This window comes from Trachurus trachurus (genome assembly GCF_905171665.1).
Source record: "Trachurus trachurus genome assembly, chromosome: 5".
Taxonomy (NCBI): domain Eukaryota; kingdom Metazoa; phylum Chordata; class Actinopteri; order Carangiformes; family Carangidae; genus Trachurus; species Trachurus trachurus.
The window spans coordinates 6711809-6725140 of NC_139896.1; the positions used below are offsets into that span (position 1 = coordinate 6711809).

The 13332-nt window shown below is 42.6% G+C and overlaps 2 protein-coding genes across 4 annotated transcripts in view; one reads left to right on the forward strand and one right to left on the reverse strand.

Moving 5' to 3' along the window:
- The window catches only part of srgap2 (SLIT-ROBO Rho GTPase activating protein 2), an 88358-nt gene extending 77558 nt beyond the window's left edge, over positions 1 to 10800 (reverse strand). For 2 of the 3 annotated variants that reach the window (XM_083972085.1, XM_083972083.1), the window contains exons 1-2: positions 10655 to 10800; positions 2865 to 3341 (exon numbers count right to left, since the gene is read on the reverse strand). In XM_083972085.1, coding sequence (XP_083828211.1) covers positions 2865 to 2931 — 67 coding nt within the window. In that variant the 5' untranslated portion in view covers positions 2932 to 3341; positions 10655 to 10800. Of the gene's footprint in view, positions 1 to 2864; positions 3353 to 10654 lie in introns of those variants that run through there. The other variant, XM_083972084.1, reaches the window with a different exon arrangement.
- On the forward strand, positions 5155 to 9749 carry LOC310986251 (protein FAM72A). The gene is made up of 4 exons (XM_083972089.1): positions 5155 to 5348; positions 5642 to 5719; positions 6179 to 6303; positions 7060 to 9749. Exons 1-4 carry the CDS (start codon positions 5197 to 5199, stop codon positions 7152 to 7154), a joined length of 450 nt encoding a protein of 149 aa, XP_083828215.1. The 5' UTR covers positions 5155 to 5196; the 3' UTR covers positions 7155 to 9749.
- Positions 10801 to 13332: the final 2532 nt, after the last annotated feature.

Here is a 13332-nt window from a genome sequence, read left to right on the forward strand (position 1 = left end):
TTTCTACCATTTCTTTCAACTTTTTGTCTGAAAGAAGACATGTTAAGGAAGAAAAATAGCCCAAAATCTCAAAATTGATCAACGCATGTAAAAACAGTGTTTTTGCCTGTAGTGTCTCGCTGCAGTGCAATGGACCGACGATAGAGTGGTGGAGTGCAATGGTGCTGCAGGAAGGTTAAATCAAAGTTAAATAAAAGGTAAAATTATCGTAGTTGGAATATTCAGCGGGAGTTTTAAATAATGGGGACAACATGTAGACATCTCTGTGTGAATGTGAAGATGCTGAAGTGCATTATGCATCTCCCACTCCTGCTGCAGAGCATTATGAACGCCTGCCAAGGGAGGATTTACATTTATTTCAGCCATGATGCTGCAGAATGGGAAGAACATTGCTGCTGCTGCTGCTGCTGCTGCTGCTGCTGCTGCTGCGAGACGCTGGAGCAGCTCTTCTGAAAGATTTGTTAGCAAACACACGAGAAAAAGAGAGACGCAGATGTGTGAGGTGTAGCTGCCTCATGTATTACTGCTTGATACCCTCCATTAGAGAATCTCTAACAACAGTGCACGGGGTAATAATGACAGACTGTCGGTGGAGGCAGACTGCTGGGAATGTGACGGCAGACACACACTCACACACATGGCATCTAAAGACAGATGGAAAAACACACACACACACACACACACCTCGACCGGTTATAATGTGGGTGCACAGGTTTGCCGAGGATGGGATGTGGAAAGAAATGTGTGGACAGAGAGATGGTCCAACACAGCTGTTCACTGGGGGAGGATGGGAGGGGGGGGGGGCAGAAACTGACAGGAGGAATCAATGCTGAGGGTCGATGGACAAACATTAAGTCCACGGTCTGACAAACACACACACAGACACACACAGACACACACATACAGCTCTCACAGGCAGCAGAGGGCCTTTACACAGGCTGCCAAGCATAAACAGCAGTCTGCCATGACACTAATGCCAGTGTGGTGACAGCTAAATTGGGTTTGCAGATCGGCAGGTAAACAAGGAAAAGCAGCTCTGTCCATTACTACTACGGTATACTGACAGGACTACCCACCCACCCACCGCATCAAACCCATGTGCACATTACTCCACACACACACACACACACACACACGTACACATAAGTGACAGTTGGAGGAAGCTCACACCCACCCGAGTGCACAAACAACAAATATTCAGTCGTTTCGATAACGGCATACGAAACCAACCACAGTCACATGACGCTGCAGCTTTCAGGTGTCACTTCAACTCAACTCAACTCAACTCTCCGCTTGTTTGAAATAATCTGGTCCAGTTCCAGGAACCAGTGATTTGACTCTGCGCTTGCACGCGGCGGCACTAAAAAGCAGCTTTTTTTTTTGGCAGATGCACACCTCCACTAAAACATTTGATGATGTTGATGATTTACTGTTTGTTTTTTTTCCCCTCCCTCTAATTTATCACTCAACCGTACACTAACACCCAGAAAGACCAGTAGGACAGCATTGTGATTTATGATAGCATCTCTCTCACAAACACTTTTGTATGACCCGATCAGAAAGAGTGACACAGGAGGTGACAGCATGAAGACGTGAGGGGAGGGAGGGAGAAGGAGAAGGAGGAGGACTGGTGGTGTCCTGTTCCAAAAATGTAAATGAGGCAAAGTCAAAGTAAAGGTATGGCTTGGCTTGGCTCGTCGTCTTATCTGCAGATCTGGCATTGCAGCAGTGGAGTGGAAACATGCTGTTCTTTACAAGGGCAATATCCTGTCCTGTCTGTCCACATCCTTCTCCTCCTCCTGCTGCTGCCACCTCAAGCTTCCCCTCTCTCCTTCCTACCTCAACCACTGCTGCATCCATACATCTGATAAGCAATGGCTGTCAAAATAAATAAAAAAAGATAATAAAAGTGTGCCTGCCTTGACATAAAACATACACACTCATAGCAACCAGTCAGTAAACAGTTAACCTCCCAGGCAGCACCCCTTCCTAACCACTACAATCTGCTCTCCCACGTCCTCGATCACCGGCAGAGGCGACACCGATGAGCTGTGATCAATGGACAAGCGTTTGCAGGGAATTGATCATTTAATTGCTATAGCTGCGGTTAAGCCACACACACTCTAACACACACACATACATATTCACACACACACATACACATTTGCAGCATGAACGAATGGCAGCGCACACCACCACCACCAGCAGCAGCAGCAGAACTGAACAGACACGCAGGAGACAGAGAGGGAGAGAAAACGCCCTGCCTTGTTCCATGTCGAAACCCCAGCCCTCTGGGTAGTCTACACAACACACACACACATACACATAACATAACACACACCAGCTTCACATGAGCTTTTCTTTACGGACCATATAGAGCCCACATTTGGACAACAACCCTGCTTTTCTGAGCGTCTTTCCCCCCCCTCCACCACCACCTCCCGGAATGTGCTGGCCCTGTGTGTGTCTGTGTGAGTGTGTGAGTGTGTGTGTGTGCTGAGGTATAGAGATAGAGGCGAGCGATCACACACTGATCATCAAAGATTGCGATTACTGATACGTTATCAACCCGCCACGTCCACATGTGCGATAATAAACCTTCACAAAAGGTTTGGTGGTTTACATTTTTCCTTAATAAAGAAAAAAAGGAGAGAGAAAGAGAGGGAGAGAGCACGCGCAACCCCTTTAACGCCTGATGGGAAAGCTGAAGGTCCAGGAAAACCACGCAGTCAGCCAAGTCCAGGGAAACACACACACATACAGCTTCCAGTAAGAAAGCACAGATTTTAAAGGCTCAATCATCAAACACACGAGAAGCTTTACTCATATTAATAATAATAATAATAAAAAGTTGTTTTCTTTACCTTTGACTTGAGTTTCATATTCGGCCACTATCTCCTTGTCCTTTCGGAATTTCGCCGGAGACGTCATGGCTGAGTTTGGAGATCAAACCACTCGCTCTTCGGTTTGCCAAGTCAATGTTGCCTGATCAGCCCCGATCAATCAATCAATCAGTAATTCTGCCGTGGTGGAGGAAAAGGGAAAAGGATAGCTATGCCGCCGTGGAAGAGGGTTTGAACGGCCAACACACAGAGAGATAGGGAGAGAGGGAGAGAGAGAGAGAGAGAGGCTGCTGCAGCTCCTCACTCACTCAGAGTGCCCGCGGATCTGTATTGTCTCCGTGTGTCTGCTCACTCCGGGCGCATTGTGAGTTTGGCGCTGCTGCTGCTGCTGCTGCTGAATGTTCCCATCCGCTGCTGCTGCCTCGCTGCCTCCTCCTCCTCCTCTACAAAACCGGTTATGGTGCAAACAACTTCAAGTGGAAGGAGATTCATTCCCCCCTTTAAAAAACAAAACAAACAAATAGATTGTCAGTCAGTAGGCTACTTGTAGAAGTTTTACAGATGTAGGCTGTATAATATGTCTCTATCTCTCTCTGTGTGAGTGAGTAAAATGTGATCTGCCTTGGTTGGGTATGGGTCTCGCTGCAGCCCGTCAGTCCCTCCCCTCCGTCTGAACTAAACTACTCCCCCTCTCCCCTCTCCTGAAGTGTGAGAGAGAGAAGGAAGGAGGAGATGGAGGGTTGGTTGGCTGCTGCAGCTGGTCAGTCCCCACCAGTGTGCAGGACATACAGTGGTATCATGCAAAAGTTTGGGTACCCCCTGGTCAGAATTTTTTGTTAAAGCAAGTGGAAGACGAAATGATCTGCAAAAGACATTCCCTTTACATTTTAAACAATGTTTTTGTTTTTTCATCTTTTACATTTTCGAAGAGGAAAATGTTTGGGCACCCTGCATAGTTAGTAAGTTAGCTACCTATATAAACTATCACAGTGTGTAAATAGTAAGCTTCTCCTGGGTTTCTTGTTTCCCCTTTTCACCCTTAAATTGTAGAAAACAAAAAATAATACACTGATATTACTTAGAATATTGCAAAAGAGTGCTTCATGTTTTTCTGTATGCCTTCTGGAGATCATTTCATCTTCCACTTAAACTGTTGCATGCCACTGTACATGCACACACATTACACTGTGGGAAGGGATTCACATGGGTATAAATCACATTTGCTGCAGATTCAATGAGATTTCCATCATTACATCAGGGTTTTCAAAAACAAAAATAGCAGCAGTGATATGTTTCCTGTGGTTACATATCACAGCTTTCTTACAGGAAGCTAACTAACCGACTAAAATCACCACCATGTGTAACTTAACAAGGATTAGCTCTAATTTAGCAAAAAATCCAAACATTAGCTTTAGCTTGATAGCAAACAAGTCCATAACTACTCATTATTATATTCTCTATACTCACTCTATACGCTACTGTGTGGTTACGGTTTAAACGCTTTGTGTTGGGCGATAAGAATTTATACTATAAAACATTGATAAATATTTCAAGTTTCCCTCTTCTTGAACGTCAAAGCATCAACTTTTATTTCCTTTTCTTTATTCTTTTTTTTTTTTTTTACACCGACAAAAACCACAGCCCCGCCTAATTTTATTGGACGAGCGCTCTACTTCCCACAACACGATTGGTGGAACGGAATTTGAATGGCACGCTGACGACCAATCGGCTTTCAGGACCGTTAAAAGTGGGCGTATCTTTTTGACAACCAATCCGCTTCAGAATTTGGAATGACGGTAGCCAATGGCGACAGTTACTATGGAGAGTAACCAATCAAAGCCAAGTCCTGGGTCTTTTAAAGATAGTTTCAGGAAGTGTCCTTAAATACCAGGAAGTTGTAAACAAAGCTGACAGCTATTCAGTTAGTTGTTGTTAGCTGCATCTGAATGGATGGATGCTGAGCCAGCCGTGTAAAAACAGGCTAGTTATTCGCCGATATCGTTTATCTATCGATTTATACATCGAAACGTTTTAACTTTGTTACGTTGCTTCTTTTTTTCCCCCTCCGTGCGTTTGTTCAACGAGCTAACAGTTAGCTGCTAACGTCTGCACAAGGACGTTAGAGCCATCGTCAACGCCTGCGAAGTTAACCTTTTAATCGATTATTTTCATCTCAAATCGAGCTGATAGTGAGTAATATCAGTGCTCGTTTTTTTGTGTTTTCTTTTGTTTTGTTTTTTTTGTTTTTTTGTCGCTGCACTTGCTGTCAGAGGAGGAGGAGGTGGGAGGAGGAGGACAGACATAAAGAAAGAAAGAGCGAGAGAGTTCGTCCATTTTTAGCAGGACAACAACAATGTCTACATCCAACGCCAATTTCAAAAACAAGTGTGTGACACAGGTGAACTGCATCTTCTGTGACAGTCTGCTCTGCACGAGAGGAATGAAAGCGGTGCTGCTTGCAGACACCGAGGTGGAGCTGTTTTCGACTGACATACCTCCTAACAGGTAAGGTGCTAATCCAGCTAGCCTTTGTTTACGTCTGCTGCTCTTGCTGCTGCTGTCAGGGCGACATGTACTTGTCAAAGCTGTAGCTAACTGATACATGGACAGAACAGCACTGATAGGAGAGGCAGATCTTTTTTATAATAAACAGATTTTTATCGTTATATGATGTCAAATGTGAAATCAGTGTGGGTTTTTAATTAATCTTTCATGGACATGTTTTGTTTCTCTCTACACGCACACCTCCTCCCCTCCTCCTCCTCCTCCTCCTCGTCCTCCTCCCCACCCCCTCCAAGAACTGTTGACTTTGTGGCCAGCTGCTACTCTACTGAAAGCTGCAAATGCAAACTGAGAGACATTGCATGTCTCAAGTGGTACGTAAAAGGCTTTTTCTATAGTAGCCTGCAGGGTTTTGCTTTACAAAGACCATCTGCTCATGTGACATGCCAATTAAAAGCCACCACAGTTATCACAACAAACAATGGGATCACACCTATAGAGATACTAGTTTCACCTGTAGAGCTGCAAGTAATAATATTTCCATTAAGAAAAGTGAATAGTTTGTGCCTTTTTGTTTTGTTGTAGATGATATATTTGGCATTTGTTTTTGATTTAAATGTAAAGCTTGGTTTTACAGTGAAGCTCTCTTGTGCCTCTTTTGTGTCCCCCAGGCCTTTGTTGTTGTGTACAGGGCAAAAACAAATATGTTAGATAATAGACGCCCACTAGTGGAGTTAGCACTTTTCACAAGTGACCCCAGTAAAGTGCTGACACATGTTCCTTCTTTATTCTCTCCCCCCTCTCCCTCCCTCTCTCCCTCTCTCCCCCCTCAGCGGTAACGTTGTGGGCTATCATGTTGTGGCCCCGTGTAAACCCTGCCTGCTCTCCTGTAACAACGGCCACTTCTGGATGTTCAATAGCGACGCTGTGTCTACTCTCAACAGACTGGATGCAACAGGTCAGTATGAGCTCCCATTGATACAACTTAAAGGGATAGTTCACCCAAAATTGAAATTTCACTCATTATCTACTCACCCTCATGTGGACTAAGGGCTGGGAGAAGTTTCAGAGTCCTCCGTGGCTTCTCTGAGTCACAGGGGGTCTCGGCGTAGCAGTGCATGTCAATATAACGGTTGCAAATGGATACCAACTGTCTTCGTAACAAAAAGACACACCAAAAAACATCAAAATACCTCCATGCTGCTCGTATGTAATGTCCATCTTGTATTGAAGCCCCGAAATGCGAAATTGTCACGAAAAAAATTAAATAAGTCTGTTTTGTAGTTGAAGCTTCTCGATGCTCCTCTAAATTTGGACGAACCGGGAAGAGGAGAGGAACTTCCGCTACAAACAAGCTTGACTTATAAAAAAAATTTCGGGACAATTTCGCATTTCAGGGCTTCAATACAAGACGGACATTACATACGAGCAGCATGGAGGTATTTGGATGTTTTTTGGTGTGTCTTTTTGTTACGAAGACAGTTGGTATCCATTTGCAACCGTTATATGGACATGCACTGCTACGCCGAGACCCCCTGTAACTCAGAGAAGCCACGGATAACTCTGAAACTTCTCCCAGCCCTTAGTCGACATGAGGGTGAGTAGATAGTGAGTGAAATTTCAATTTTGGGTGAACTATCCCTTTACGAGTTTCATTCAGTCTGTTAATTGTTTGTTATTAAGACTTTTTCGCCATCCACTTGTGTGTCTGCAGGTCTGAATCTGCTCCTGTGGGGGGACCTGCCCGAGCTCGATGACAGTGACAACGAAGAATCGGAAACCCCATCAGAGGAGGAGTGCATTAGGTAGAGAGGGAAGCGGACAATGGGGGAGAAGGAGAAGGTTTAAAAAAAAAAAAAAAAATTGAGAGGCGGAGCTACAAGAGTGTACAAACCATGCTGAGATGAGAGAGAGAGAAAAGAGACAACTTTAAAGGGTAATCCAACTGAATCACAAAGGGTTGAAAAGTGCTGCTTTAAGTTAAAATATAAAAACCACGGTGCACTTGTTCTCCACACCCCCAGATCAGTGATGTCACGGCAGGTGTTTTATCTGTTGATGGAGTAAAACCTGTCTTGACATCACTCATTAAGACGTTGGCATAAACACATCACGCTCCACAGTTTTGAAGTTGGAGGTGAGACGTGTTTGTCCCTCTGTAATTCAGTGCTGATTTACCCTTTAACCTGTGACCGCGTCTCATGTTCTCATCACTTTTCACTGTTTAAAGCACAGACACACACACTGTCACTCATTTCTTTTCTCTCTTCTTTTCCTCTCTTTTTTGTATATTTGCGTGGGCTATTTAAAAGAAGAAAAAACAAAAACAAATGGCTGAAGTAGACTGAAAATAACAGACAGCGAGACTCCTGAATCTAGTGCGCTCTACTTTTTTCATTAGAGTCTCCACCGAGCTCATGTTTTTTTTGTTTTTTTTTCTTTTGTTCGGCCTCATGAGAAGCTGGGGGAGTGTTGCTGTGATAAGTCGATGGAACTTACAAGTGAATGCTGTGCTTTTTTTCTCTTTCCGTGCCGTTTACGTTAAGTCCGATTCTTCTGACGAGACGACCACAGTTTTGCTTACCTTCTTTTTAATGGCAGTTCTACAGTAATCTGTACATTGAATATGCTGTAATAAGCAAAAAAAAAACCTCCCATTAACAGTTATGTCTTAAAGGCTTGTATTCTCTCTGTGTGGCTGGGTGCTGACTGAACGTTTGAGTGCTTTTTGAATCCTATTTATCAGAGAAATAGCACAATAATTGAATTATATATATATATATATAAATATCTATCTATGGGTTCCTTGCTTTTAAAGGGCATACCGTATTTGATTTAGGTTGCATTACAATCTGACAAAGTATAACTGAAATGTTTTGATAGGCTAATAATATAGTGTTTATTACACACCTGACAGCAGCAGTATGTGTTTTACGCCCAGATGAATCTGACTGTAGCAGTGTTTGATACTAACATGCTAACTTATGCATCGCATCGTGCGTGCTTCCACGAAGGCCAGGAGCAGCCAAATTCAAAGTCAGACTTTTTGTGAAGAGTTCAAATATAGAAAAAAGAAAAAATCTCAACCAATGAGGTAGGAAAGCTGGAGTGGAAATTAACGAAGGTGTCGTAGTTTCGTGGCACTCCACAGCTTTGCAATGTGGATTAATGAAGCGGAAATGATGCAAACGGCTCCAAATGGATTTCAGTGTCCATGTTACACCACTGTTCAGTTTTATGTAGCAGCGTAATTGTAGCACCTGAAGAGAAGAGAAGAAAAAAAAAAAAAGTCGACTCCAAAGAATCATGGAACATATCGAGATCGAGCCCACGGACTAAAACCATAATTATTAAAGACATTTCTCGGCCAGTTTGTAAAATAGTATTAACACACGTGTGAAGTCATTTGTCAGTGCAGCTGTGGGGCCACTCGGTGAACCTCTGGCCTTTACTGATGCTGCCACCGCTGACAAAAGAAGCTTTTGTTAAAGCTGTTGTTAGACTCGGGAGACGATGCTGTTGGATGATGTTCGTTTGGTCATCAGCTAAGTGACCGGGCCTTTTCACGTCATCAGCCTGTTGTGCCAGACAGACACAAGCTTCAGCATCCTCCAGTCAGAAAAGGGACTCGACTCAAATCAAGTCCTTTTTTGGCGGTGCCATCGTCAGGCTCTTGTTATTGTCTCACTGCTGTGCGCTGCGAATACGATGATCCTGTCTTAAAGCAACAGTCTCTCTGTGAGTGAATGAATGAGATCCGCCTGTTGGAAGAAGCAAACCTAGAATGTCACTTCTTCTCACCTGAGGGAGAAGGATAAAAGAAGTTTGTGTCTTTTTTCTCTTTTTTTTTAATCAACGATCGGCCTCTGTGTTTATCTATCTATGCTATTGCCTGTAGATGTGGGAAAACACACACATACACACACACACAGAGGAGAAAAACCTTGTCCAGAACTTCACGTCCTTCAACCTTTTCAGAGTTATAACTGACGGTCTGCTGCACGTGCACACCAAATACTGTCTTATGTGGTAAACTGATAGAAAACAGTGCATCAGCTAGGTATTTATTAAATCCACAAACCAAATATATACAACCACATACTTCCTTTCTGTTTACAGACTTTGTTTACAAATGCGTTGGTTTTGTATTGTGCTATAATACTTCTATGTTTTTGTTCATGTATTTAATAATATTTCATTTGTGACGTAGTGCTTTTTGTTTTGTATGTTTTAAAAAGGTTGGATGTGTACGGTTTTACCTCATGAGGGTATCACTTGCGAGCTTCCTCTGGCTAGGACAATTGTCAAATGATAATCAAAAAGAAAGAAAGAATTATTTAAATGGCTGTTTCTGACGTGAATAACTTTGATTAACATGCCCTGCTGAAAATGTATATTTTGGAATTGCACTGAAACTGCATTGGTAGTTTGAAAAAAATGATTTGTTGTTTTGTATGCTTGTTAAATTAATAAACTTTTTTTTTTTCCAAAATACTTGCACAGCAGCTCCGGTGATTATTGGATGAAACTAACATCACATGACCTATACAGTATAGTTTAATTTACACTGAAGAACATGATGGAATTTGTTCATGTAAATGCCCTTTGTGTCTGGTTTTGATTATACTCAATCACACTGTTTTACACACAGGATCCTGTTACATGAATTAGACAGAAATGTAAACATTGCGGTCATGTAGGTGGTGTCTACATCCCATCAACAGATTAACCTGAGGTCACCATCATTGACAATCCTGAAACAACTGCAGCAATTTATTAATTTATGATGAATTTATGATGAATTTAACAGTCAAGCAAACTTTTATCTATAGTGGAAACTCACACGTTACTCAGAGAGATTCACAATTTGGACAACACACATCACCTTCTATCTTTAGAGGTGTGTCAGATGAAGAAAGACAGAGTCTAATCACTGGTAGGAGAGGACGAACTGCAGCAAAGCAACAGAAACTGTGTTTCCTTGAGGATGGACAGACATGCAACAGGTAGCGTGAATTACTTAAACCAGAAAAGTACAATGCATGATGCAGCATAAAGTAAATATTAGATGCAAAGAAATTAAACAGTTGCACCTGTAAGTCAGTTTCATTTATTCATTCATGCACTTTACGCCAACATCTTGTTTTGGCTATATGAGCACTTTCATATCTTAAGATAAAATTCATGTATTGTTTATACTGTATGTGCTGAAAAATGACAACATATTTCAACCTATGCACATAAACAAAAAGCTCTTTGATTTTAAATGCACAAAAAAAACAAAAAACATGTGATTTCTGAATCATTACCTGACGTGCGGCCCTGTGCGTTGTGTTCTGCTCAGAACTGGGTCTGTGTTGGTCGCTGATCACACAGCGAGGAACAGAAAAGTCCTTTTTTGGAAAGATCTTACTGAAGTTTAGTCGTTTGTTTCACACACACCTCCTCAGGAATTCTCCGCCGCTGTTGGGACATGTACACCGGGGCAATTTAGGAAGAAAAATCAGAAACAAAAAGCTGTGGCTGGCTCAGTGTGTGCGTGTGTGTGTTTCTTTATTAACACAGCAAATTACAAATCATGCCAGCACAACATCAGCTCCATGTGTGTGTCTGTTTGTTTTTATCTTGCATCATTTCACAATCAGATTGTTCTTTCCTGTGCAATATAAGGATTTCTCCACAGAGAAGTCTGAAGGTCACGGAGAAGTTAAACCACAGTTTGGATTAGACGTCTCCACTTTTCTCCAACATGAGTTATTCCTTTAATGGGGAATTATACTTCTGATACCTGTGTCACTGTTCCCTCGGGTCAGTTATTAACAGGAGCATGTGTGTGTCTGTGTGTGTGTGTTTTGCTGAATAATTGGATATGTGCATGGCTGTCTTCACAATAGACAAGTGAAGGATAAATGCCTTGTTGCCTTGATGACTGCTGGTTCATTAAATAAAGCCGAGACTCAGCTTTAAAGAAGAACTATGCAGGATTTGTAACATTTTTTACCTTAATTAAAGCAGAAGTGAGTGATATATTTGTGTTAATATAAGTCTTAAATAGTTATATCTTCTGACAGCAATCACTTACATAGAGTGTTTGGACTGAAACACGGGTCTGTCAGTCACTCTGCTCTGCTCTGAGCTGAGGAGAAAACATTTATCGTATCCTACAGTTTTTATCCAATGAGGAGAGAGAACGGCATGCAGGGCTGTGTGTGCAGCCAAGGGACGCCGTGAATGTGGTGACATAGGGACGAGGACTGTTATGGTGCGTTCAAGGAAACTCGTATTTTTCCGACCGTGAAGTCGTACCAGTTCGATCTGGTACGAGTTCACCGGTCGGAAGTCACGAGTGGCCGTTATAGTGACTTTCACCGGTAAAACAGGTCGGAAAAACACGAGTGGGTTGCCTGGAACGCTACAAAGTCATAAGTTGTGACTTGAAGCACTTACTTCTGCTTTAAACAGCTTTGCAGTAATTGTGATGGTTTAATAAATGACTTGTAACGTGTTACAGGGAGAATGGAGGCTCTCTACCTTCAATGTAGCGTCTCTTGGCTGAAAACTAACTTTGTAAGATCAGAGCCTCCGACCGGTTGTCCCAGATCCCATCTCGGTGGCACCGCAACACAAGCTCGCCCCATAACCTGTTATCTCTTGTTTATGACAGATAAAACTACACAAATATACACTTTGTAACATCATATATGATATATATGGTGTCTGAGGTGACTGAGCCTCTGACCCACTAATGAAATTATATCAATATTATAAGTGCTTTGCCTTTTACATTTATTGGTCTGCATCATGTTGTGTAACCTGTGTCAGTCACATGTCGCCAAACAGAGTTCATTGAGGTTTCTACATGAGGTAACAACATACTCGGAGCAGCTGTTTCACAAGACACAACATCTTTCATTTTTAATATGCACGAAGCTAAAACCAAAGCTGTAGCGAGAGCAGATGTGTGTACCTGTTGTGTAGGGAACATATTAGGAGACGGACATACCGGAAGTATAAGTGTATGTGTATGCAGAGTTGTAAATAAAGTGAACTGCAGACCGACGTCGTCTCCCGTCTGGAACTATCTACAGACTGCCTGAACACGGCATGTTACATGGTGTCAGAAGAGTGCTGAATCCCGTCTCGGACGGTCGCTCGGAAGAAGTTGTCCGGCGAGTTGCGGTAAATAAATAAATAAATAAACACGACCCACGAGTCGCGGTCGGTGCTAAGCTAAGCTAACGCTAGCCTGCAGTTAGAAACTGAGTGCAGATAGCTAGTTAGACTGACGGCGAGGGAGCGTGTTGCAACGGGACAAGAGACAACGCAGAGGAGCCTGCTCAACAATAAAGAGACAGAACAATGGATTCCCTTTTCTCCATAAGCCCACCTGAAAACTTTGACTTCTCGGACTTTGCTAACTGGCCCAACTGGATTCGGCGGTTTGAACGGTTCCGGCTGGCAGCCGGACTGGACAGTAAGAATGAAGAATATCAAGTAAACTCATTAGTTTATGCTATGGGCGATAAAGCCGACGATATTTTGGGCACACTAGGCTTAAGTGAGGAAAATTTAAAGAAGTACAGCCCAGTAAAGGAAGCCTTTGATAAATACTTCATATGCAAATATAATGTTATTTATGAAAGGGCTCGTTTCAATAAGAGAAGCCAAGAGCCAGGCGAATCGGCTGAAGCCTTCATTTCTGCAGTTTATAAACTAGCAGAGCACTGTCAATATGGCCCTCTGCGGGAGGAAATGATCAGAGACAGGTTAGTGGTAGGGATAAAGCATCATGGCCTATCTGAAAAACTGCAAATGGACAGTGAATTAACACTTGAAAAAGCTGTTACCAAAATAAGACAACATGAAGAAATTAAAAAACAGCAACCTACAGTGAGAGAAACAAAAACAACAGAACAAGGAGAAGCAAATGTGGACTTGCTGAAATTCAAGAAAAAGTCACACAGAGATTACCAGACAGGGAAAACAA